The sequence below is a fragment of the Uloborus diversus genome, chromosome 8 (genome assembly GCF_026930045.1).
Source record: "Uloborus diversus isolate 005 chromosome 8, Udiv.v.3.1, whole genome shotgun sequence".
Classification (NCBI taxonomy): Eukaryota; Metazoa; Arthropoda; class Arachnida; order Araneae; family Uloboridae; genus Uloborus; species Uloborus diversus.
The window spans coordinates 143,929,679-143,955,967 of record NC_072738.1 but is presented as its reverse complement, the minus strand read 5'-3'; the positions used below and the strand labels follow the sequence as shown (position 1 = coordinate 143,955,967).

General features: G+C 32.3%; 1 protein-coding gene across 1 annotated transcript in view; it reads left to right on the top strand.

Moving 5' to 3' along the window:
- The window catches only part of LOC129228654 (proteoglycan Cow-like), a 34,118-nt gene extending 8,378 nt beyond the window's left edge, over positions 1-25,740 (top strand). The window contains exons 3-12 of the mRNA XM_054863338.1: positions 5,657-5,714; positions 6,280-6,382; positions 9,684-9,952; positions 16,146-16,311; positions 18,446-18,531; positions 21,112-21,228; positions 22,169-22,375; positions 22,638-22,685; positions 22,977-23,114; positions 25,631-25,740. Of these exons, the coding sequence (XP_054719313.1) occupies positions 5,657-5,714; positions 6,280-6,382; positions 9,684-9,952; positions 16,146-16,311; positions 18,446-18,531; positions 21,112-21,228; positions 22,169-22,375; positions 22,638-22,685; positions 22,977-23,114; positions 25,631-25,740 (1,302 nt within the window). The remainder of the gene's footprint in view (positions 1-5,656; positions 5,715-6,279; positions 6,383-9,683; positions 9,953-16,145; positions 16,312-18,445; positions 18,532-21,111; positions 21,229-22,168; positions 22,376-22,637; positions 22,686-22,976; positions 23,115-25,630) is intronic.
- Positions 25,741-26,289: the final 549 nt, after the last annotated feature.

The window sequence follows — 26,289 nt, the reverse complement described above, 5'->3', positions numbered from 1 at the left end:
AATTTTAATTTTCCCTATTGTTTATTTTTGTGAGGATCTTGAATCACCATGGTTCGAAAATATCAATATCCAAAATACCCCATGTTTTGCTGTATATCCAATATTTTCAATCATTTGAAACTAAAGTTTTCAAATAGTGATTGTATACTCAAATCACTTTTATCTTCCTGTATTATTGTCAGAATGTATATTTTATTAATATGGCTTTCGTTATTTATATCTTAATAAAACATACATTTCATGTAAAAATTTTTACATACTTTAAATCGCATTTTATTTGATGAATGATACTTAAAATCATTTGCAAATTGATCGTTTACGGTTTTAATCACAAAATATAACATAACTAACATTGATATTGGCAATTACTATATTCAATATTGACTAATATATTCATATGCTCTGCAAAACTGGTTACATATATGCATGTGCCATGCCCGGAAGCAGAATTCTTTTCAACTGTCTGCAATGCATATCTAAAATCAAAAAATTATCTGCAAGATAAACTGACATTAAACTAATTGTAAAATCTAACTGCACCAAGAAATGCTTAAGAATAAGGCATGTACTAATGTAAGTACATGTTACCTGTGCATTTTGTCCCAGAAAATGTCATACAAATCTATCTTCATTAGCTGAAATTTAAGATTTTTCCTTCAAAAATTAGGTTATTTTTCTCTCACAACTATGAAATAGTCTGCAGGCTTCTCAATAATCTACGACGCACCTAACAGTGGTGCTCTGTTTCTGCTACTGGGCTGCCATGTAAAAATCACAGAAAAACATCTAAGTGTCATATGCATCAAAATAAAATATAATGCAAAATTAAAACATGTAAAAGTTATTTAAACCATATGGTATACTGTTTAACCACAATTCTAAGTTTTTTGTTTGAGTAGTGATAAAAAATGTGCCAGGCGGGAAAACATAAAATCGGAGGTCGGGTTAAGAGTTTAAGCCTCTTGTTTAAAAACTGACACTTACCCAGTTCACTGGTGGAATATATATATATATATATATATATATATATATATATATATATATATATATATATATATATATATATATATATATATATATATATATATATTTTAACCTTTTCTTTTAAATACAATTTTATTTATAGCATATTTAGTTTTTTTATGAATTTGCATCTTCAGGGTTCGTACGCCCTTGAAAAACCTTGAAAAGTGCTTGAAAAAAAAGTTCATTTTCAAGTGCTTGAAAACCTTGAAAAAGTTTCTTAGTGCTTATATTCTCTCAAAAATCAACGAATTGTGCTTAGAAGTTTTAAAAAAGTGTTTCACCACTGCAATTTTCTGAACATGTGTTCAGTATGCAACATCGCGAAAAATTGCTTCCGTGTTTGGGATTTCAATCCTTTTGCATCTTGTAAATATTTTGATGTTTTTTACAACCGAAAGATATTTTGACATATGGTACCTTAGATTAGTTTATTTTTTGTTTAATTAACAAAGAAATTAATTTGGAAACCATGACAACATTGAACTTACTCAGGTTTCGCGGAAAATTGCTCTTGTGTTTGAAATTTCAATCTTTTTGCATCCTGCAAATATTTAAATATTTTGGCTAATCAAATGTTAGTTTCGCATATGCTACCTTAGATTAGTATATTTTTTGTTTAATTTTAATAAAAAACAAATTAATTTCATGGGAAACATGCCACGTCGAACAAACTCAGACTTTGCGAAAAATTGCTTCTCGTGTTTGAAATTTCAATCTTTTTGCATCTTGCAAATATTTAAATATATTCACTAATCGGATGTTATTTTCATATTTTCTACCGTAGATTAGCATATTTTATGTTTAATTTCATTAAAGTATAAGTTTATTTTATGGGAAACATGACAACATTAAACTTAATTCGCGAAAATTTGCTTCCCTTGTTTGAGATTTCAATCCTTTTGCATTTTGTAAATATTTTATATTTTTGGCAATTAGTAGTTATTTTGACACTGCTACATCAGATTAGCTTATTTTATTTTAATAACTAAAGAGTTAAAGAATTTATTACCTTGGTCTTGTTTAATTATTTGCTTATTTATTTTTGCAATTTTGAATGATTATCTTTACCTAATTTTTGGTCATAACAGATTTTTTTAAAAAAAATTTAAATTTCAGCAGTTGAGCACCTAACAAATTAACTTAAAGTTTGTATTTTAAATATAAAGTTGATTTATACAATTTTATTTATAAGTACATCATTTTTTTATGTCTGCTAAAATAAATAAGGTGTATAACAGGGGTGGTTGTGTTATGATTATTCACTTGAAATCCAGTAGTGTTCATTTTTATGCTTTTACCTCCCTATATCTCCAATTTTCCCCTTTTCCTCAAATGTTCAAAATTACTACTTTATTAAGGTTGTGGGTACTTGGAGCTTACTGAAAGAGGCTTTAATCAGCAAAGGGGTAGATAGCTTAAGGAGGGTCATTCATCTTCATTTGGATCTAATAAATTGACCAGTATCAGCCTAGCTAGGCCCAGTACCTGTTGCTGGTTATCAACAGGCACTGGACATTGTATTTCTATGCAGAATATTTTGACTTAATAAACTATTTTATGAATTGTATGCATAGCAAAAGTTATTGTTGTACATATGTATATTCAAGTAATAGGGGTCTTAGTTTTAAAAATTATTCCCCCCCCCCCCCCTTCGCCCCATTTTGCTCTTTGAAACTTTCAGGTAATTTTTTATGAACTCACAAATCACAATTACACCTGAATATTATTGCCTTTCTAAATTTAAATTCTAATTTCAACAATAACCCATTTTTTCCCAAAATAAAACTACTTTTTTCATAATATATGTCAACTTCTTGTGAACCTTTTCAATTTCAAAATATGGCTCTATAAATCTGAACTTGCACATTTATTGTCTATTGCAAGTTAATCAATGAAAGCTGAATAGGCTCAAGTTTGCATTCAGAGTATTTATCACTGCTTAAGCTGCTTTTGTATATTTTGAGGTGTAGAGACTGGAGTGTGGACTTTCATAAACTTTTCTTACTTCCTAATTTTTAAATTTACTCGAGGACAGTTGAAATGCCTTATTGGCTGAACAGCTAATAAATACATATGAATAATTGATTTGCATACTTATAAATGATTTGCAACCCTAATATTTTTAGAACTTAATAGTGCAAACTGAAATAACTTTCTGGGTAGTGTTTTTGTCCTAACCGCCCTTATATTGTAATAAACCACTGTATAGATATTGGAAATAAATGTTGAAACGGGGGGGGGGGGGGGAGTGACTTCAAAAACTCCTCTCTGGCAATGCCATTGAACTTGGGTATTTTAGTTTCTTTCCATAAAAGTTAAAAGCACTTATGAAAGGTTTTTTTTTAAAGTATTAATTTGCTGATTCTAGAAAATATACAAACCTCTGACTGCTGCAATCTTTGAAAAACTTCAAAATCAAACCTCTTGGTATCTGCTTCTCTTTATGACCAAACTTTTCAAACATTTTCAGAAAAACTTTCAACGCAGTAGATCTTTCATCAAAGCATCTCTCGTTGTGGAAAAAGCAATTTTGTTTTCCTATACTTTTTTGTATTATTGCCTTATTTCTATGTGTTTGTAGTAAATGAAATCTGCATACAATATTTTTAGTACAAATTTATGATATTGCCTCGAAAACAAAATTTTTTACCTTGAAAAGTGCTTGAATTTTTTCTGCCTAAAGGGTATGAACCCTGATCTTGGTTGGCATTTACAACCCTCAATGGCTGTGCACAGGGCCGGATTTAGGGGAGGGCAGGCAAGGCTACTGCCCCGTGGCCCCCACAATAAAATTTTTACAAAATATCCTAACTTTCAGGGTCAGCAAATTTTACGTTTTTTTTCTCCCACTTTTTTTTTCTTGTATTTCTACAAAGAATGCTTGCACAAAAATAATATTATTATCAACATATCAGAAAGCCCTGATTTCAAGTATCCATTTAAAATCATTTTTTTTATTTGATTGAGCATTTCAGCAGTATATATATATATATTTTATTCATTTGATTTGTAATTTGTACCTTTGAGTTAAAGAGAATTAAAGTAAGTAAAAAAAAATCCGAAAAATGGTTAACTTTGCAGGTCTGTCCTTACAGCTTCTCACTTCTTGAGCTCAAAAATTTTAAAATTATTTGACGAAATGACTTGAATGAAAATTTTTTAACAAAATTATCTATTGAACATGTCGATTTTCTCCCGCTTCCCCCTTTTTTTGACATTTTTTAATAATAACAAAGAATTCTGAACTAATTATTAAAAATCTTTTATGATTTTCTATTAGCAATAGATTGCATGGGGTTATTAAAGTGCTGATCGAAAATATCGGATATATACATATATATCAAAATATTCGGACATATATCAAAGTATCGGATATTTTCGTAAATATGATGATCTTTTCGAACCCTGATTAGGGGCCTCCACTCCTTCGTTGCTCCGGGGCCTCCACACTTCCAAATCCGGAGCTGGCTGTGCAGAAAGATTGTGAGAGAGACTTCCTCAAATCATCGAAATGATAATGAGACAGAACAAAAAGAATGCCAGAGCAACAACAAACTGTTTATCTTGAAAAGAAGAAATTAAAGAAAAAAATGTTTGTCTGAGTCTTGCAGATGAAAAATGATTTTTATCTGCTTGTAGGAAAATGTATGAAGTGGATTTTTTGTAAAAGCATAACCTATAATCCAAATTATTTTAACGTTATCAGTATAGCAATCTTCAAGAGCCAGCTGAAAATGACGCTGGTAGCGAGATAATGTGTGAAATGGACAATGTAAAATCAGGGTTCCACTGTAGAGGTATAATTTACTGATTACTGTAAAATGTAATCTTTATATAGTATAATCCTGATATAACGATTGCCAAGGGACTGGAAAAAATTATCGTTAAATCAAGGAGCATATGCATTCAATGCAGTTAAATCCAGACCAGTAAAATGTATCATTAAATTATTGATATTGTTAAAATGAAGTTATACTGTATTTATTTTAAATGAATGTTTTACTTTAAATTTTTAATTGAGTTACTTTAGCGTTAGCTGATTTGCTCATTTTTCTCTTTTGTTAACTACTTTAAGACAATTATATAATTCTTAAAGAAAAAATATGCATTAGTCAGTGCACTGCACAGCCATCAGACATTTTCCTTTTTTCTGACCAACTTTTAATTTTTAACTAACTTTTAATCTATACTAAATTTGTTACATTACTAATAATAATAATTTTATGAGTATACAAAAAAAAAGGAATATTATATTCTATTGATACATTAATATGCATCATAATGCATTAGTTTTTGGTTATTTTTAATAAAAAAATAATAATATCAATATGATAAAGGCAGTTTTTTTTTTTTTTTTTTTTTTTTTTTTTTTTTTTTTGCAAAATATTGTAGTTAGAATCGTAAATATCAAAATAATATAATATTTACAAAATAAATATTGGAATATTGGAAAACTTCTGTATCACCTTTTATGCTTTTAAATATGTATGTCTCTTTTTTTTTTTTTTTTTGAATTTTCATTGTTTACAGGATCAACTAAAACATTTTCAAGTCAATGTTATACTTTGTTAGTCTATTTCAAAATTATTTCCTTCAAATTTCATTTAAGAAGTTTAAATTTCTTTTATAGGACTCTGGAACAGATTCTGAAAAATCTTTTCTGAAAGCTGCTGAAATTGTTACTGAAAGTAAGTTCAGCTATTTTCAAGCACAAAATAAAAATTAAATATTGTATAGAGATTTTTACTTGTAATACGAGTAAACTAATAAAAAATTAAGCATTAAAGTACAAATTTTTGGTGCTGGCCATGTAAATTAAAACGACTGTTATACCCAGTGTGTAATGGTAAAAAAAAACCTTTTGAAAAAATTATGTTTACCAGGAAAGTACCTTTTTTTTTTTTTTTTCACTGTTTGTTTGTACATACTCAAATTTTTATTCAATACTTTCCTACTCAGAATACTTAAAACAGTAGTTGGTTCATTGGGTTCTAGAGATCTTTTATGCAGAAAGAATTTCATTAATTCACATATATCCCATTCAAGTAGCTTCAAATTGTTCAGAAAGAGCATGTGCCCGCCGGATCTTTGATTTGCTTTAGTTACATCTGCGATACTAATGAAAAATCGCATCACTTGTTTTCAACATACATCCACTACTGGATTAGTTTTTTTAATTATTTTTTGCATATTACTTCTAGTTCTTTTGACTACCACAAAACAGTTAAATTTTATTAAAATGATTTTGCTTAGATGACTTGTGCAAGAACCTTCAATGCAAGCCTCATCAGATTTGCCTCGTAGAAGATGATGATGTTGCTGTATGCATTAGCAAAAGGAAACTGAGTGCAAAAGAGTAAGTTATTAGTGACTAAACAAGTTGATTCAATATTGTTTCACCTTTCTTTCAAGATGATATATGTCAATAATCCTCATGAATGTTTTCTGCCCCCTTACACTAGCTTTAGTACCTATATGCTAAATTTCAAATCGGTAAGTGTAACAGTTTAGTTTGAATAGTGCACAGAGACAATAAGTTAATTTTAAATAAGTAAGGATTCTTTTATTTTGTAATGGGCATTGCATTGGCAAGTGGTTTTTTTTTTTTTTTCCAAAATATATATTAATTTTTTCAAGCAAGAGTAATCTGATGCACTAAATTTTCTAAACTTTGAAATATGTTTACCCCCCACCCCCTCTTCCCTTCCCTTCCCTCTAACCTTTTAGTCAGTATCAACCCCCTCCTCTCATCTTGTACAAAAAAAAATAAAAACCTGGAAATAAGTCATTCTCACCATTCAAAGATTGAACGTTCAATTGTAATTATCGATCCGAACAACATTACTTTTGACATTTCCATGATTATTCAACCTAAATTGAGATAAAATACAAAGGTTTATTGTTAAAATATGCATTAAATTAGAAACTAGTGTGGATACATGAATAAATTTTAACATTTTTAGGAATTTTTAAGTTGCTAGGTTCTATATTATTTACTTTGTGGCATTTGTTCCAGAGGAAAAAGATACTAATAGTCACAAAAAAAGGAAAATTTTAAATGTATAATTTTCAATTCTGATAATATTTTACATGTATCTAAACCAGGGTTTGTCAATATATATCATGATATATATCCAATATTCATTTTTCCAACTATGGTATTTTCATTATAAAAAATATATTAATCATATAGTAATATTGTTCATTTATTATTTAAAATACCCAAAAAGTTGTGCGCTATATTTTTATGATGTGAATACATCATTAATGTAATATTCCTTTATTATTTTATATACATAAAATTATTAGCAATGTAACAATTTTGATTCAGATTAAAAGTGCCAAATTAAGTATTAAACATTAATAAAACTAAACATGTTGTGGCCATCACGAAACTTTCTTCTATATTTTTCCTTTTTCTGATCCCTCCCCATGCTTGACGAGGAAGCAATATTCCTAACAAAAACAAAATTACACATGCAAAAACTTGACGACCATCCCAATGTCTGAATTATTGTAAAAACAAAACAAAGAGCGAAAATTGAAAATTACTTTAAAAGCCTTACTTGAATTAATTACAAATATTTTATTTATTAACAAACATAAGATGGCAACAGTTAAAAATTTTAAATCATTGAGATAATATTTCCGATCATTTCCATACAATTAAAATCACGAGAAATACGCAGATGACAATCTGTTACGATTTATCTTTCTTATTGTTGCATTATAAAAACTATTTTTATTTGCAAAAAAAAAAAAATCAACACCTCTTGGAGCGATTGGAGTCAAAATTGAACCAAAGCCTGTTTACGTATGGATTCACATATATTCCAAATTTCAACCAGAACGTAGCATTTCTTCTTGAGATAGGGCACTCACAATGGAAAAAAAGAACGGGCGATTGCGCTACCCCCCCCTTTTTAGCTGTTGAAACCAAAATAAAATCAGCTCTTATACCCACTAAGGGCTACTTGTCAAAAAAATTTTGTTTGATTCCGTTCGTTATTTCTTGAGATACAGCAGTCACAATTGACGACAAAAAACGTTCTATAACTCAACCCCCGTTTGAGCTATTGACACCAAAATTGAATCAGCACCTGCTCCTGTTAGGGGCAACATATGGACCAAATTTTGTTTGATTCCGCCGGTTACTTCCTGAGGAATAGCAAGCACACGTAACTCAAAAAACGTCCCATTGCTCCACCCCCCTTGGAGGAATTCACGCCAAAAACCAATGGGCACAAGTTCACATAGGGGCACATATGTGTACCAAATTTCGTTCAATTTCATGCGGTAGTTTTTGCAGTAGAGCGGCCACAAAAAACTGGTCACACACAGACGTGACACACATACACACACACACACATACACACACACAGACAGACAGACATTTTCCAAAAATAGTCGAAATGGACTCAGCACACCTCAAAGCGTTCGAATCCGTCAAAATTCGAAATTCGAAAATTTGCACGAATCCAATACTTTCTTCTATATATTAGATATAGAAGAAAGTAAAAAAAGGAAAAAAATGTCTTGTGACTGTGCACTGATTAATGCATATTTTTTACTACTGAATCACATAACTGTATAAAAGTACTAACAGAAGAGAAATGAGTAAAACAGCTAATGCTAAATTAACTTCATTAAAATTGATAAAAATCAAAAATGAGATATTAGATATTAATAATGAAAGAACCCTTAATTTTAAGTCTACATATTGTTTTATTAATAACTAGTGGCACCCGCACGGCTTCGCCCGTAATAGAAAAATTAAAGGTCTTTTGGTTCGCCTGTATATTTACAAATAATGTATGGTGAAATTTCTCGCCAATTGGCTTGTACCCATGTTACGGTTCCAGGTTATGATAATTTCGTATCTCGCCAATTGGCTTGTGCCCATGTTACGGTTCCACGTTATGATAATTTCGTAATTTATGATAGTTTTTTTCTTAAAATTGGAATAAAAAAAGAACCACATCGAATTTTCGAAAAATCGCTTTGAGGTGCACACCCCCATGCTACATACTAACTTTGTGCCAAATTTCATGAAAATCGGCCGAACGGTTAAGACGCTATGCGCGTCACAGACATCCTCCGGACAGAGAGACTTTCTGCTTTATTATTAGTAAAGATAATGTATGGTGAATTTTCTCGCCAATTGGCTTGTACCGACGTTACGGTTCCACGCTATGATAATTTCGTATCTCGCCAATTGGCTTGTGCCCATGTTACGGTTCCACGTTATGATGATTTCGTAATTTATGATAGTTTTTTTCTTAAAATTGGAATAAAAAAAGAACCACATCGAATTTTCGAAAAATCGCTTCGAGGTGCACACCCCCATGCTACATACTAACTTTGTGCCAAATTTCATGAAAATCGGCCGAACGGTTTAGGCGCTATGCGCGTCACAGACATCCTACAGACATCCTCCGGACAGAGAGACTTTCTGCTTTATTATTAGTAAAGACAAGAAAATAAAGAGTGGTTTGAGGATGCATAGTATTTTAAAAACTTAAGTTTGTGCTGATTGAGAATATCAGATTCATACTAAAATATCCGATATATATCTAAATATCGGATTTTTTCGAAAATATCACGATATTTTCGAATCCTGATCTAAACTTAATTTTGAACTTTTCATTTTTTTTTAGAAATGCACTTAAAGTAGCAGCCCCTAAGAAACCAAAGTTCAAAGATTATAATACTGATGAAGTATTCTGGGAGAAGGGAGAAGAGAATGAAAAAGACAACTCGGAAGATGAAACTCAGAATCCTTGCATCCCCTGTCCTGTGCTAAAACCAGAATTTGTATGTGGGTCTGATAACCATACATATTCATCTGTTTGCCGAATGGAATTTCGTAATTGTATGCATAAGGCTTCTGTAATAGTGAGTTGCAAAGGATTTTGCCCATGCAAAAGTGAGTTAAATTCTATGTCAATTTCAGTATCATCAAGTTTCCTTTCTCTTTAAATTTATCTAAAAGCATTTGTTTGTATTGATCCTTGTATATTTTGTATGTTGTCAAAATTCTTAAACTGTGATAAGAATGGAGAAATTTAGGCAGTAAGGTAAAAAAGAAAACAAAAATCAATATTTATTTATTAAGTGCAGTAAAACTTCGACAAGTCGAACTTCAATAGCCCGAAAACTTCAATAAGCCAAAGTGAATCTTGATTTCTGTCTAGTTGATTGGGGAATTAATATTATTGATTTTCGACAAGCCGAATTTCATTGAGTAGAGATATTTGATAAGCCAAATTTTATTTCATGACTGTCGTTAAGATTTTCCTTGCTAACAAAACTCCATAAGTTGAAGTCGTTTCCCCGGAATAGTATGAACAAAAAGAAAGAAATTTCTAAATTTTTTTATAAAATTTTAAATGCAGCGTTATGTGTGTGACTCAGAAAATCTGAAAATAAGCAGTACCTCATTTTATTTTATGATTCCCGTGAAGTTTTAAAAGATACATGAATAGTATTCTCTGTAAATGTGTCTAAGTACACTAAGTAAGTATTCCACAAAAAAAAAAAAAAGAAACTCTAAAGCTAGTATAATAGCTAGGGTTGGCAAGTTTTTGACAGTCAGAGGTTTTATCCGGTTTTAACCCGGGAGAACTCACACCGGGCCTCTCAAGCCCGGTCATTACAAAACTACGCTGCCAAAAATCACCCCTTCAACGGAAATGAATGAGGTCCACAGTAGCTGCGTTTGAGGTGACGTACATACTGACCACATGCTTTTCAGAAATGTACATTCCCACTTTTCCCCCAGAAAATTCCGGTTCGGGCCTCAGAGGCCCGGAGCGATCGCTCACGCTTTTCATTTCAGATTGTGAATGTAAAAGAAGAGGTTGTGAAATGCATCTTTATTTAAGCAACAAAGATGAAATGAAGAGGTTGCAGACCTTGTTGGTTGAGATTTCAACTGATGAGAACTCCCTTAATGAAGATGATGAAGAAGAAGTTGACACAGAACAGTAAAGCGATCATCAGTAATGCTCAGAAGAAGATTTAGATTTATGTATCATAAAACTTTCTTAAACCTTACTTTTTAAAACACATTATAGGGGCTGTTTATCAATTTATAATTCAGTGTTGAAAACACATTTTCTTTTTCTATTTTGCAAACTTAATTTACTGAAATAACCACTCCGGGCCTACGGAGCCCCCCCCCCCCCCCCCCGAGCGTTCGTGTGACGAAAAGTACCGCGAGTTCTCCCGGGTTAACCGCAGTTTTTATCGTCATGTCAAAAACCCCTTTTTGACATGGTTTTTGACAAAATTGTTAAAAACTTGAATTTCTGCCCAAAACCTGCATAAGTTTGATATTGATTACAAAAATACATTGAAAAGTTCATCATAGTTTTATAGTTTTTGATTTCAGACAGTAGAATATTTTTTTGGATTTTTAGAATTCTAAAATGATGTTCAGTGAACAATCCCAAGCATAATTTTGATTCAACAGGCTGCTGGTCTGTAGAAAAAAAGAGAAATAAATGAAAGAGCTATAATATAATTATAAAATAGAAAGTAATTATAAATAGCTAAAATTAACTTAATGAGTATTAATTCCTTTAATTTTCGACTCTGTAAGAAGATTCCTCATTTATCTAATATACTTTCAAACTAACAGGCTTAATAAAATAGACATCTTTATTTAACAGTCACTTATTTTATTTCGTCTCATTATAAATATTTTCCCCCTTATAGCATGAGGTAGAAAAATACCAGTTCTGTAGCCTTTCGTATACCACGTTTATTTTTAAGTTTAGAATGGATCAATCCATAACTAGAGAAGATCTTCTCAATAAATGCTGAACAACATGGGCTTGAATGTAAACTCACTATGAGTTGTACAAATTTGACAGAAATATTGGGTTTTCTTAGGCCTTACTAACCTTATTGTTGCAGAGACACTCTGAACTGAGAACTAATTTCTTGGATATGATGCAGATTCAGCTTAAAAAGCTATCATTTTTTATGTTAAGAGTAGCTTTTATTACATAGTTATCTACATAATTTTGCTGGAGTTGAACTCTCTTTTGCTAGAGACGAACTCTGGAAACCCACACCTTTTGATGGTAGACATTCATTTTCTTCAACAAAAGAGATATTTTTTCACTTCTAGATTTACAAAAGAAAAAAAAATCATTAAAAATATTTAGCTGACTAATAATTAATCATTGCTTGCTAATCGATTTAGTTTTGCTTTTACTCCAAAGAGAAAGGATATTATATAAGTAATTACATAGAAAGATTTTTGGGTAGATAAAATTACTTGTAACTAATTGTTAGTTATTAAAAAGTTTAAACACAGAAACACTTTAAAAACTAGATTTAAGTTTTATTGTTTGTAACTATTTTTGTGGCATACAAATTAATTTTAAGGAATAAATTTTATTTTAATGAAATTTTTAATTTAATTTTTATTTTACTTAAATGATAAGAAAAATAAATTATGATATAATCTTTTTCAGGATGAGGAATCTCATATGTTTATTAAATGTCAATATTTGTTGTATTTGAGTTTTTGACATTTTCGACAGTTTTCGTCAGGTTTTTGACAGTTTTCGACAGGCTTTTTGTTACGTTAAAAACTGGTTTTTGACATCAAGAACCCAATCTTGACAATAGCGATAAAAAATATTTTATTAGCGTTACGTGTGTGACATTAGAGCGTCACATGTGTGACCAGGTGCAGCAGTTGTGGGGGATTTCCGTACAAAAATCCAGTTTGTGTCGGATATTTGCCAAATTGCGCACAGAGGTTCTTTGGTGCTCAGATCTCACATGGGGATTTTTTGTCCCTCTGTTGGAGAGGGCCTTCGACCCCCTCGGAGAGGTTTTCTTATTCAAATTCAGTTTACATTGGATCATTGCCAAGTTTGGCACAGAGATCCTTTGATGCTCAAGAATTCACATAGGGGTATTTTCGGCCTCCTATGGGGAGTCGAATAAAAACCGTGAAACGGGATGTTTGCGCCTAGAAGTAACTATGATAACATTTTTTGAATTAAAAAAAAAGCTAAAGACATCTAAATTTCAATTTTGAGGCTTAAAATTGCTCTTCTCTAAACATTGACAGGAAATTTTACACTATTCTGTTCTTTTATTTAAGCCTGATATGAACTTCTAACACTTACTTATGTGGTTTAAAACTATATTGTTATAAATCATCTGTAGAATTTATTCAGTTCATTTCTTCTCAAAAACCAAAAAGTATCAAAACATATTAATGTAATTTAAGGTAAATAGAGCATTTTACTTTTGATCTTAATGTGTACAGATTGCAAATACGTAGTTTAAATTGCTCTTTGGGTACGAAATAAATAATTCTTACTTTGTTCTATTTATTTATTTATTATTATGTTTATTATTATTATTTTTATTATTTTTTTAAATACTCAATGAGTCTTGGTTTCTGTGCCAGCATATAATATTTTCAGTTTAATTATGTAAAATACTTTTTCCCCTTGCATTCAAATGTCAAGACTTAGCTCCATTCAGAAGCATTATGTGTGCGACATCTTTCAAAAGCCTTGTCTAAAATTTTCTGCCAAATGTTTGAAGATGAAAGTCAGGTTACAGCTATTATGTATCAAGTTAATTTATGATATAAGATATTTTTCTTCTGGTCCCCCCAATTTTGGCTTGGAGGAAAACATTTGTTCCTTTTGCATTATGTGTGTGATAAAAAAAAAAGTGACCTGCATATTTTGGAGTGTTAAAAAACTTATCAAAAGTCTTTATTGAAAAAATTTGAGACATAATTATAATAAGTATCTGTGTGCATGATATTTGATAGGTTTTCAAAAAAAAAAATGATTTAGTTTTAAAAAAAACTCTTACATTTATTTCACTAACAATGTTTTTTTTTTTTCCTCACTTTGTCTAAATGTTATCAAATATGGCTGAAATCTGATATTAAAATATTTTTAACTCAAAATTTCTGCTGGAAATAAAAATACCAGATTTTTTTTGTCAAAAAATAAGCTTTGTTTCTATATCATGTTAAAAAAAAAATATTTTTGGTGTGTCATGACCACTTTTGGTGGAATGGCTCTTCATAAATACTGCAGTCCATGGCCATAACCAGACCCACTGGTTTTGCCAAACACATTTCTTGAGAAATCTATATGTTCAATAATTTCATTTGCACATTTTTTTTAACTAGGTTTTTTAAATGATGGGGAGACATTTCCGCTTTATGAGCATTAGCATGAGCAAATGTAGCAGATGACATATGTATGTAATAAGCAGGCCCGTGTCCAGAATTTCATAAAGGGAGGGGTTCTAGTTTCAATGTTTTATCCTTCTTACCTGCAGTGTCAGAAAAACACAACAGTGGGTCAAATAATTCATTTCTCTTTAATGGCTACAATGAGGGGCATAGCGGTGTGTGGGGGAGGGGGGAGGTTCAAATTCGCAGAAGATGTGTTTTTAAGTGATATTACCAATTCCATTATTGTATATTTTATACAGTAGAGCCTAGTTTTTATTCGGCTCATGTTTATCCGGATCAAATTTGTACAGTTAAAAATATATATTCACTTAAGTAATAATTTAAAACTGTGAGTGCAAAACAGTGGTGCAAGTAGAAAATAAGTTTTAAGGGAGACATGTTGAAAAAAAATCTAACCTAATAAGGGGGACCGGGGGTCCTCCCCCAGAAATTTTTGAAATTTTTAGTATTGAAAACGGGGAATTTTAGACGGTTGGCTCCGCGGAAATTTGTACAAGTTAAAGCTGTAAAACGTGATCATAGGCCATATTTATTGACGTTAGGGTAAGGAATAGGGCTTAGGAACTCTCCCTAATCTTTTTTTTTTCTTAAAAAATAGATAAAAATTGTTTTTCTCCTCTCCTTTTCAAATTTTCGAAATTAAAGTTCCAAAAACGCACTTGCAGACAAACTTTGAAGATTTTTACGGGGAGGGGATTTTGAATCTGTCCCCTGGGTTTTTCTAAAAAGTCCTAAAAAACTTAAGCAGTATCCTAATGTATCAGAAGGAGAGGGGGAGGTTCAGAGGTTATTCCACTTACATTTTTAGTAAGTTTTGTTTTAAAAACCTAATTTTTGATGATATTAAAAGAAAGCGGTTCGAGGACCCTTGCCCGAATTTTTTCTGAAACTGGAGTCTTAAAAACGCAATTGTACGACCATATTTGGAAACATTAGGGCCCTTTCCAAACTGAAACCAAACCAAACCCGAGTTTAGGTGATTTATTACAATTTTAAGCGATGTTGTTAGGTATTCGGGGGCTTTTTCTGGAAATTTTGCAAAACTGAAGATCTGGAAACAAAATTTGACATGCTCCGTAATGCTATTGGCATGGGGCGGGGAGTTCGGAAGAGCAGCACTTTGAAGAAGACTTTCTTATTTTCAGACGAACTAGAAAAAAGGAAAAAAATTGCTGGGAAACTTCAAAGAGAATGTGTTGTTTTTTTAAACACTATAAAACTTTTCAACATTAAAGTTAGTTTTAAGTCAAATTTAAGCTTTTCTTTGGTTTTTTATTATGTTTTTCCGATGGGAGGGGTTTAACCCCTAAAACCCTCCCCTTGGACACGGCTCTGGTAATAAGGTTAAAAAATCTAATGTGAGCTTCTTTGTACACTTTTTTAGTACACCTGCTTCTTTGTACGCCTAGTAAATAATAGATGTCTTTTTACTAACTCTAAGGAATAGGTACATGTACCCACATCCTACATGCTCTCATTAGGAGTAATATTTCTTAAATTAATATTTTTTTGACTTTTGAAATATGTTAAATAGAGTGGTTTTGGATTAATTTTGTTGGTGTTTGAGGTATGAAGTGAGACCCTTTCATTCTATGTCTGCAATATATTATATATGCATTAAGTATACGACTAAAATAACTGCTAAGAGAATATTTTTATTTTAAAATAGATTACATTTTTCAAAATTTGTAATTGACTCAATTGCAACTTAAATTTTTTAATGGTTATTAGTTTATTTATTTATTTATTTTTATTTTTTTTTTTTTTTTTTTTTTTTCATTTACTTGATTCTATTTTATGTTTTTACGAATCATTTTGAGGCTGTTGCATTATATGTGCATTTTTTTTTCTTGCAAATTATTTTTAGGTTTGAAAAATGAAATGGATAAAAACAAAGAATGGCAAATGAAGGATCGTTGGAACCGTTACATGAATAAATATCAAAATACCATTAAAAAAACTACTGTTGTACATAAATCTCTAAAGAGACCTCATGCAACAAATTTAATCATTGAAAGTGCAGTACCAATCAAGTAAGTTTCTTTTTTTTTTTTTTTTTGCTTTTCTTTTTTTATGTGTCAAAATATATATTGATCTGTCATAAAATAAGGGTTAGTTTTTCCGAAATTTCCTTAAATTCCAAAAATTTTGCCTTCTCCCTCCCCTCTTCTCTCTCTCTCACACGCACACACATACACTAACTAACTAGCACTCTGGTTTATAATATGTACTGTATATTGTGTGTAGTGTACAAAGTAAAGGTTAAATCTACTCATGGTATTTTATCCCTCCATTAGATAAACAATCTGACTAACTACACATTTGTGCTCAGTATGACACTTAAAAAGTATAGCATGCTACTTTAATGTCTAAGAACATTTGAGCTTACAAATATTACAAAATTGCCTTGTAATATGTAGTACAAAATGTATGTCTGTGTGTGCATAGCAGTGTCCATCACAGTATTGGGTGTTGACTTTTAATATTGTAATTTTCTCTTTAAGATGAGCATAAGATGCCAAAAAAAAGCATTTATTATTAAAGCTAACAGTGTCAAAACCTCGGTTTTAAAACAATGACCAAACAAACTTAAGTTCTTAAAAGTTTATTCACCTTGTAATCAATATACACTGCTTGACAATTGCTAAGGAACAATTACATTTTTTTGGAATAGTAAAGAATAGATAATGATTAAAGAAACAGAACGAAGTAAATAGTTAGTAGGGAGGATGTGCCTTTATTATAAGTACAAAATAATACAAATGTTACTGCATTAATGAAATAAAAACTTAAAAATAAAAAAATAATCCTACTTAGATTATTTTCAAACAACCCCAAAAAATGTCAGAATGATAGAGACATGAGTACCTTAATATGATGTATGATTCCAGGGACACTAAAGCACATTTTACATCTGTTTTCCATACTCCCCACTAATTACTGAGGAGTGCTTGGGGATGTTTTCCCACTCCTCTCTCAAGGCGGATTTGAGTTCTTGTACTGTTTTGGGAGGGACGATTCTTCACGTAACATGTCTGCCAAGAGAATCCCAGGCAAGTTCAATTGGATTTAAGTCAGGAAAGTAACCAGGCCATTGCATACTGAGAATGTTTTCACTTTGCAGTGTGTCTGACACTTCAACGCTCCTGTGAGGCCGTGTATCGTCATCCGTAAAAAGAAAGTCTGGACCTAACACTCCCCTAAAAAGACGAACATGGTCCAGCATAACTTCTCTGCAACACATTTGCGACGTAATGCTTTCTTGTTCAAAAATGTGAAGCGGTGTTCTGCCATTGTGCATGATGCCTGCGCACACCATCATGCCTGGGCCATACTGATCACGTTCACAAACAAATTTTTGTGCGTAACATGTTCCACGCTCTCTCTACAATAGTTGGTGACCAGAATGACTTGTCACACTGAAACGAGATTCTTCAGAGAACATCACTCTAGACCAATTTTGACGATCCCAACCAACATGTTCCTTACACCAGCGTAATCTTTCTCGACGATGACGTGGTTGAACTTGGATGCAACGTACAGGCTTCTGTGCATACAAACCAACATTATTTACTCGCCATGAGATGGTTCTTGCAGAAACATGCATACCGGTAGCTGTTGTAAGATTTGCAGCTATCTGTCCAGGCTACATAGATATCCTCCCAAGGTGTGGTGTTCCTACCACAACCCTGGCATGCTTTTTCAAAACATTTCCACCTTCAGCGGCCTTTTTTAATCGGGAGATGGAACGTTTTGATACAACCATTGCAGCAGCCACATTGGTGACACTTTGACCTGCTTCCAGTCGTCTAACCACTTGTTCACCATCGTAGGTACTAAAATGATGTCTTGCTGATATTTTACTCTTAAATATTTCAAGAACCAAACAGAATTTCAGACAAAAACCTTTTTTAACATCCAGCACTATTTTTGTTAAAAACCAAACAGCGTGAATTTTTGTACGAATCTTTGGCGTGTATGCACTGTCTTTTATACAGATAACAAGTCTTGATCTACCACTCCATCTGAACTTGAATTTATTTCCATTGGCCAGTTGGTAGAGACACAAATTTGCATAAATCACTTGTTCCTTAGCAATTGTCAAGCAGTGTATATGCATATGTTGTGATCTGTAAAAATTTGTCAAAGTATTAAACATTTTTTCAGAGATGTTACTACAATGGGTACTGATACTGCTCCAAAGCCATCAAAAATGCAGATTACTAAAGTAGCTACACCTATTGTTGAGAAAAGTATGTGTACCTTTAATTGTGTTAATATCTTACAAGTGTTATGACACTTGTCAAAATTATTGTCTTCTTTATATTCTTTTACTAGCAGTACCCGCACAGATAAGCCCGTGCTAAAATGGGATTATTGGATTTTTTCCAATTAATGCCTATGTCACTCAGTAAGAAAGCACCTTTCATATAGTGAAAGAATTTTTCAAATAGGTGCAGTGGTTCCGGAGATTACCTCGAACATATAAACACGCAAAAATCTGCCCTCTTTATAATATTAGTATAGATTAATTTATGTTTTATTTTTTAAATTTACTTACTATATTTTTATTTATTTTTGTGCATAATTCTTCATTTATCTTCAAGTTTATCTGTGGAAAATAGTTTTTATTTCAAGTGTGAAATATTTTAAATTTTATTCTGAGGTTTAAAGAATATATACAGGGTTTGTCCGGAAAGTAATGAGCCTTATTTTATTGTGACGCGACCGTACACCGCCGAGCGGCGCGACCACTCGGAAGTGGTGGGGGGAACCCTAAGCTTTCCAGCGAGCCATGCCTCAGTCGCCTCCGAGCTCTGAAACGGTGAGGACGTCATTTTAAGGAGACCCCTGTTTCGCGCCCTTGTCATACTAAAAGTGGAAAGAACGATTGAACAACGCTACGCGATAAAATTTTGTGTCAAAGTGAACAAAGCTGCCAAGGAAACCTTCGATATGCTTCAGGAGGGTTACGGGGAGGCTTGCATGTCCTATTCGCAGGCAAAAAAGTGGCACAAAACTTTCAAAGAGGGTCGTGAGGATGTCACCGACGAGGCCCGGTCTGGACGCCCTTCAACCTCGAAAACGGACAACAATGTGAGTTGTGTGCGCGAATTGTTGAACTCAGACCGCCGAATGAGTGTTCGTTTGTCGTCAGACTCGTTGAACTTGCCGAAAGCAATTGTCCATGAGATTGTGTCGGAAGAATTGGGCATGCGAAAGATTTGCGCAAAACTTGTGCCCAAAGTTTTGACCGATGCTCAAAAAATGCATCGCTTGGAAGTCTCCAAGGAGATGAAAAAAATGTGTAGGGACAACCCTAATTTTTTGGACAACGTCATCACTGGAGATGAGTCATGGATATTCGAGTACGACCCAGAAACGGAAAGACAGAGTGCGGAATGGCACACCACAGCGTCGCCTCGCCAGAAAAAAGCTCGAATGAGCAAGTCACGCGTGAAATCAATGCTCATTGTCTTCTTCGATGTTAAAGGAGTAGTGCATCACGAGTTCGTCCCACCTGGCAAGACTGTTACGGGTCAGTTCTACAAAGAAGTGCTTCAACAGCTGAATAACCGCGTCACCCGCGTCCGAAAGGAGATCAAAAATTGTTGGAAACTCCATCATGACAATGCACCGTCTCACACCAGCTTTGTTGTGACCTCCTACTTGACCAAAATTCGCGTCGACGCGCTTCCCCAGCCACCCTACAGTCCCGACTTGGCCCCGCCCGACTTTTTTTTGTTTCCCAAACTGAAACGAGAGCTGAAGGGGAAACATTGGGACACCGTGGAAACCATCCAGTCTACTACGACGTCACTTCTAAAGAGCTTATCGGTCGAGGACGTCCAGGGAGCCTTCAATTCATGGAAATCGCGCTGGCAAAAGTGTATCGACACAGAAGGGTCGTACTTTGAAGATTTTTAAGTATTTGTAAGAATCTGATCATTAAAAGTATTTTTTTAAAAATGAGGCTCATTACTTTCCAGACAAACCCTGTACAGTAGGCGCCGCTTAATGTGATCACGGTTAATGTTATCATTTGCTTAATGTTATCAGAGTCACAAAGTCCCGGAACACTTGTATGTTAACACACGTTAAAAAAGTCGGATATTGTAATCAGCGTCTTCGTTTATTGTTATCACTTTTTCATAAACTTTCAATTTTTTCCCCGTTTTTTTTCCTCAATTAACAGAAATACATAGGCAAGCCCTGACGAGACTAACTTTCTGTGTAGCATTTTGTGGTTTTCAGTAGCAGTCCAAAATTTTTCTAGGAATGAAGCTACAGAAAGTTCGTCCAACAGTGACCAGACTCCCCCTAAGAAAACTTATTTTTGCACCTAAAAAAATTCAGTCTGAAAAGATAGAAAAGTTGAATGTGCTTTGAAGCTAGTTTACGACTGTCAGGGAAAACGGTCATATTTTACTTCACCTATTATTATGTGATTAAAAATTGCATAATTTAGCTTTAACTTTTTATAATTCAGATATTTCCATTTGTTAATTTAATAATTTATAATTTAAAACTGCGTTCAGTTGAGTCAATGTGATTTTAATTTGAGGTAGCCAAAATAAATGCACCTTAATTGGAAAAATATCATTATTTTGTGTCTCCTGGATTCTTTTCGGTTATTGTTATCAAATTGCATATGTCCCAAAGTGATCACATTAAGCGGCGCCGACTGTATATGTTTTTATTGACAGGTGATTTTCTTTCTTTTTTTTTAATTCAAATACTACTGTATTTCTAGCTGAATTTTTGTGGTGTATGTAATGCATGTAGTTTCTACAAATTGTTATTAATTTTATTATTATTATTCGTCCATTTAGGCTGCACTGAAACTGAATTAAAAGCCATGGGAGATCGCCTGCTGGACTGGTTTTCTGTTGTCATGGCTGACCACCGAAGAGGACAATCTCGTAGGCGTTCATTTCGTCTCAGCCATAGTAAGAGCTTGGGCATGCAGTATTTATTGCTTTAAAGTAAACTTTATATGTTGTTTTGCTTACTTTTAGTTTAACAAGATAATATTGTCCTCTTAAATGAATGTGTATAAAAATGGTTTGCATATTTTTTTATGCATTATCATTATTATTTTTTTTTTACAACTATACAAAACGTGTCTTTTTCTAGTGAAAACTGATTGTATGATTGTCAATATATGTATGTGTATAGGTGTGTATGCATGTATATGAATAGAATGAAATTTTTTTTATCTTTTTCAGTTATCTTGATATTCAATAAATTCAGCATTTACTAGACTGCCTATCATTACTTTTTTTCATTTTTTATTTCAAATTTTATTGGCTGCTTTAAAATTAGCCATAATATAAAAATATTGAGATCAACTGCAGTTTTTTAGTGTTGTAATTAAGAAATCACAGACTTATTTTATTTCATACTTTTTAGTTTGAACTAAGCTTGTAGAAATAGTCTTTAGATTAAAATATACACACTGTAAAAGCGCTCATTTTCACCAAGCTTTAATTTTTGCCATTTTTGCGAGCCTTTGTGATTGCAAAATTTTAGACACTTCATGAAATATTATTTCAATGAAGTTTTTTCGTGTTCATTTTAAATTCGCAATATTTTCAGCTCGTGAAAATAAGTGCTTTTAGAGTATATTTATTTTAATAATTTTTTAGGGTTTTTTTTTTTCTTGAACTTTGAGATAAAACTTTTTGAAATTTGAAGCATACATTTAGATACTAAATGCCTCATTTAATAATGTTTAGAAAGCTTGCATTACTTCAAAGCAGTTAATGGTGTTCTTAATTCATATTTGTCTTATGATTTCATTAGGCTGCATGTTCAAATTGCTGTAGTAGCTTTTATTGATGAAGCTAATAATTATTTTCAATAAAACTGCTGATCTATTTTTTGTAGCACAACTTCCCGACTGCAAACCGGAGGTAAGCTGGATGTTCCAACATTTGGATACAGATGGGGATTTGAAACTTTCCCTACAAGAGTTGTACGACTTAGAAAATGATGATCAGGAACATTGCTTACGACCCTATCTTTTGGATTGTGATGTAGAACGAGATCTTGTCTTGAGTCCTTATGAATGGTGTTCATGTTTTGATAAATCTCGTAAGTTTCAATCCATGTAAAACTTTCTTGGTAGTACCAAATATTCTGTCAGTATGAACTATCAGTATAGATATAATACAAAAGAAATCTATTGAAATTTTATTTAGTTTCAATTTAGGAAATGTTTTGAGAAACAGCTTATTGTTAGTATTTGAAAATTATAGAAAGCTCTCTCTGGTTATTTAGTTGAATACTTTAAAATAATGTAAATTCAAATTTGTTGAAACAATATATAAGGCAATTTCTGTTTTCTCTTTTTTAGAACGTCCATGTGCAGCCGCCCTTCGAAGAACACCCAAAGGACTAATTGGTATGTATATTTCAGCAGGATTATCATTTCAAAGTTTTCCTACAAGGGTGGGAGGCTAAGTCAGGGAATATTCTAATAAAGTAACAACTTTTTGTAGGATTAACATAGTTTCTTGAACCTTTTCATAATCAAACGGAAGCACTTAGTATGTTCCCAAGTCCAAGCTACATAGCAATTTTGGATTTTAATTCCCCTTCTGTCATATGCCCCCTCTGTCATTCCAACTTTTACACATTAGGCATAAAATTTTTATCCAGATTTTTTAAGCTGATTTGAATTTTCCATTTGTAGGTGGTTACACTCCAGTTTGTGATAATGATGGGTATTACTTACCCACACAATGCCATACTGGTTCAGGCACTTGTTGGTGTGTTGATCGTCATGGTGTGGAATTCACCAACACAAGAAGAAGAAGCCGCCCTGATTGTGGTATGTATTTTATCTATTGAAATAAACTTTTACAGATCATAAAGAAAAAATCTCTGAATAAGCTATATATTTGAAAAGTTTTTCTTTCCCCAAATCTGTTTCTTTATCAGAACACAGGCTTCGTACGCTCCGAGAAAACCTGGAACTGTCAGGGAAAATAACATTGTTAAAGGGAAAAAGTCAAGGAATTTTCCAACTTTGCCCCCAAAAAATTTTTTCCCAGGGAATTTTGTTCTATGAGGTCTAATCTTCATTTTTATCGATGTTTTCTGAAAAAAAATTGTAAAAATTTTGAGGCAGAATTACGCTGGCATTAAAAAAAAATGGGGACTCATAAAAACTTCCTCAGTCGCCATTTTTGACCCTCAATATTTCCCAAGAGAAAAAATTTCTCGGGTAAACAGGAATTATGCAGAAACTAAACACGGGAGAAGACAATTTACTGCTTCAGAAGCACAAACCAGAAGATGGGAGAGTTGATAGGGGAAAATCATTTTTCGATAGGAAAATCTTTTCAACTACATGTGGAACATGGTCGCCATTTTTGGTCATTCACAAGATGGAAGATCCTTACATGCCTAAGTTTCTAAAAACAAAGCAGAATTGGATGTTTTATTTAACTGCAAACTAATGAAATGAACACAAAATGTGCTGAAAATTCTAGGTGGTTTTTTTTTTAATAAATTATCTTGAACAATTTTCTTGGGGAATGAAAAATTCTGCTCTTAAAACTTAATCTTACAGACCCTAAAGAGTTCTTATTTTTCCTACTTTTTAGAGCTCTCTCCTTATTTTCCTACTTTTTCCTTTTGTTTTCTAACTTTTTCTTTCTTTAGTATAGCACTTCTAATTGTGCATTGATTCTTATTTTTACAATGCTGCACCGATAATTTTATGCATGTTTCAATTTTGAAAAGCAAAAGAAACAAGCGGATCCTGAGCTTTTCCTTGACTGACTACAGTAATTTCTGAAAGGAATGCCACAGCGTTTGCGTGTTTAAAAGTTTAATTTTCATAAGTGACTTTTTTGTTGTTGCGACCTTTATGATCAAGTTTTATTTTCATCCCCCCGACTTCAATCCTACTGTTTTAATGAAACAATAAAGAAATAATTACTGGCACATTTTGATGCAATTATATGTTATTTACCCGTCAATTAGGAGCTTTAACTAAAGTAAACGGTTGTCTGTTCAAAAAGTGAGGGTAAAGCTGAATTTCCTATTCGCCAATTTTTTGTGTGATTGGTTATAAGTGAAATGGAGCTCCTGTTAAACAGAAAGGCAGTGTAAAACCTTAAAAGGAACTTAAGGAAGCAAAAAATGAAAAACCTGTACAACTGTACAGATTTTATTGATGTTAGTACAAAATAAAAGCAACAAATAACAGAAATTCGCAAAAATGGACCACTTCAAAAATCATCGCAGAAACTAACTTTTTCAAACATAAATATGATTATTGTTCATTCTAAATAGTAAACATGATTATAAAATTTGTAAAATTTCATTTTCTTTTCTGCAAAGAGTATTTGCAAAAAAAACACTGCAAAACCTAGATGGACAAAACGTTCCTGATTTTTTGAGAAAAATCGGAAATTAATTTAAATGCAAGATTCCGGTTTTATTTCTTCACATTTTTAAAAGTTGGGGGGAAAATCCACAAGCAAATACAAAGGGTTTTTTTTTTAATGAGTATTTTCTACTTTGATAAAACATCAATGTCGAGGATGACAATGCGGCATTTCTGAATGTTGAAAAAATTTTCGACAGACTCTTACTCTTTTCGGGGTGCTGCAATTATACCGATTTGGCAGATCTACTGTAAGTACTCAGGGTGCCTGATCAGAAGGGGGGGGGGGAGAGATACATGCAGGCATTTGAAGAGAGGTGGTCCCCCTCACTCTCAATTTCGTGAACAATTTCCGAATGAATATTTTTGTTGTATGGTGAGGATTGTGAAAAACTACATGCCTTCCCTTTTATGCACAGAGAAATATTAGTAACTGATCTTTGTCTTTAATAAAAATGTTATGATTACCATGTGCATGGATTTTTCCTTTTTTTTTTCCGTGGCAAAAACTTTGGGACATGAAGGGTTTAAAAAATCATCAAACCAATAAAACAATATTCTTTTTTATTGCTTGATTAAAATTAAAACTGGACCGTCATTTTGATTTTCCCCCGGGGGTAAGCAGCACAAACTTGAATAGTTAAGCATTAATTTTCCAAAGCCAGGGAGGGGAGAAATTGACCCAACTGATCTCCATAAATGGCGTGCCTGAAATAAATTTATGTTGAATGCTAAAAAAACATAACATAATACAAACTCTTTAGTTTACTAATTTTGCTATTTATTTAGTTTAATTATTTTATTATAAATTTTATGTCCCATATTTAAGAACAAATTTATTTTAGTTCCGCATTTTCTGGGTTTTTCCTTTTTTTCAAATTCAAACATTGACTCTTAAAATATGTGTAGCAATATTTAATAAGTTAAATGTATGCAAAAATGTCTTCTAGAGGGCCTTTTAAAGAGGGGACAATATCATCGTGAAGATAGCAGAGAGGATGATCAGGAAGATGACAGTAGTGAAGAAGAAGGTTCTGCTGATAGACCTTTGGACTTTTAATTTATCTGCTAAGTTTCCTGAATGCCCTTTCCAAATTTTTCTTCATAGGATACATTTAAACACAGATGCTTTTGTCTAGTGCACTGATCATCATATTTATTATTTGGCTTGGAATTAGTCTGGTGTTTTTCAGACTGGAGCATTGCTAAAAAGAACTTGGTTTAAAAAAAAAAGTGTTAAAGAATAAACAATCATAATTTGCTTAGATTCATTTATTTAAAAAAAAGTTATAGGTGTGCCCTAATTTTGATTAAATGAAAAAAATGTCTTAGTTAGAAAGTTTTGTTTTTGTTGAGCCTTTCTGAATTTGCAAGGACACATTTATGTTTCTTAATTATAAAATTTTGAAGAACTTCTGCAGTCAAAAATTTTGAAAAATATGGAAAATGTCTAAAAGTATTTTATAAAAAGCTTTAGAAAGATTTTTAGGACTTATTTTCTTAATTTTGACAGCCTAATTCTAAAGTACAATTACTCAAAAAAGTAATTTTATAAGTTAATCTTTCAAGAATGACAATACTCTTGTTTAGTTCAAAGCTAATGGATCCC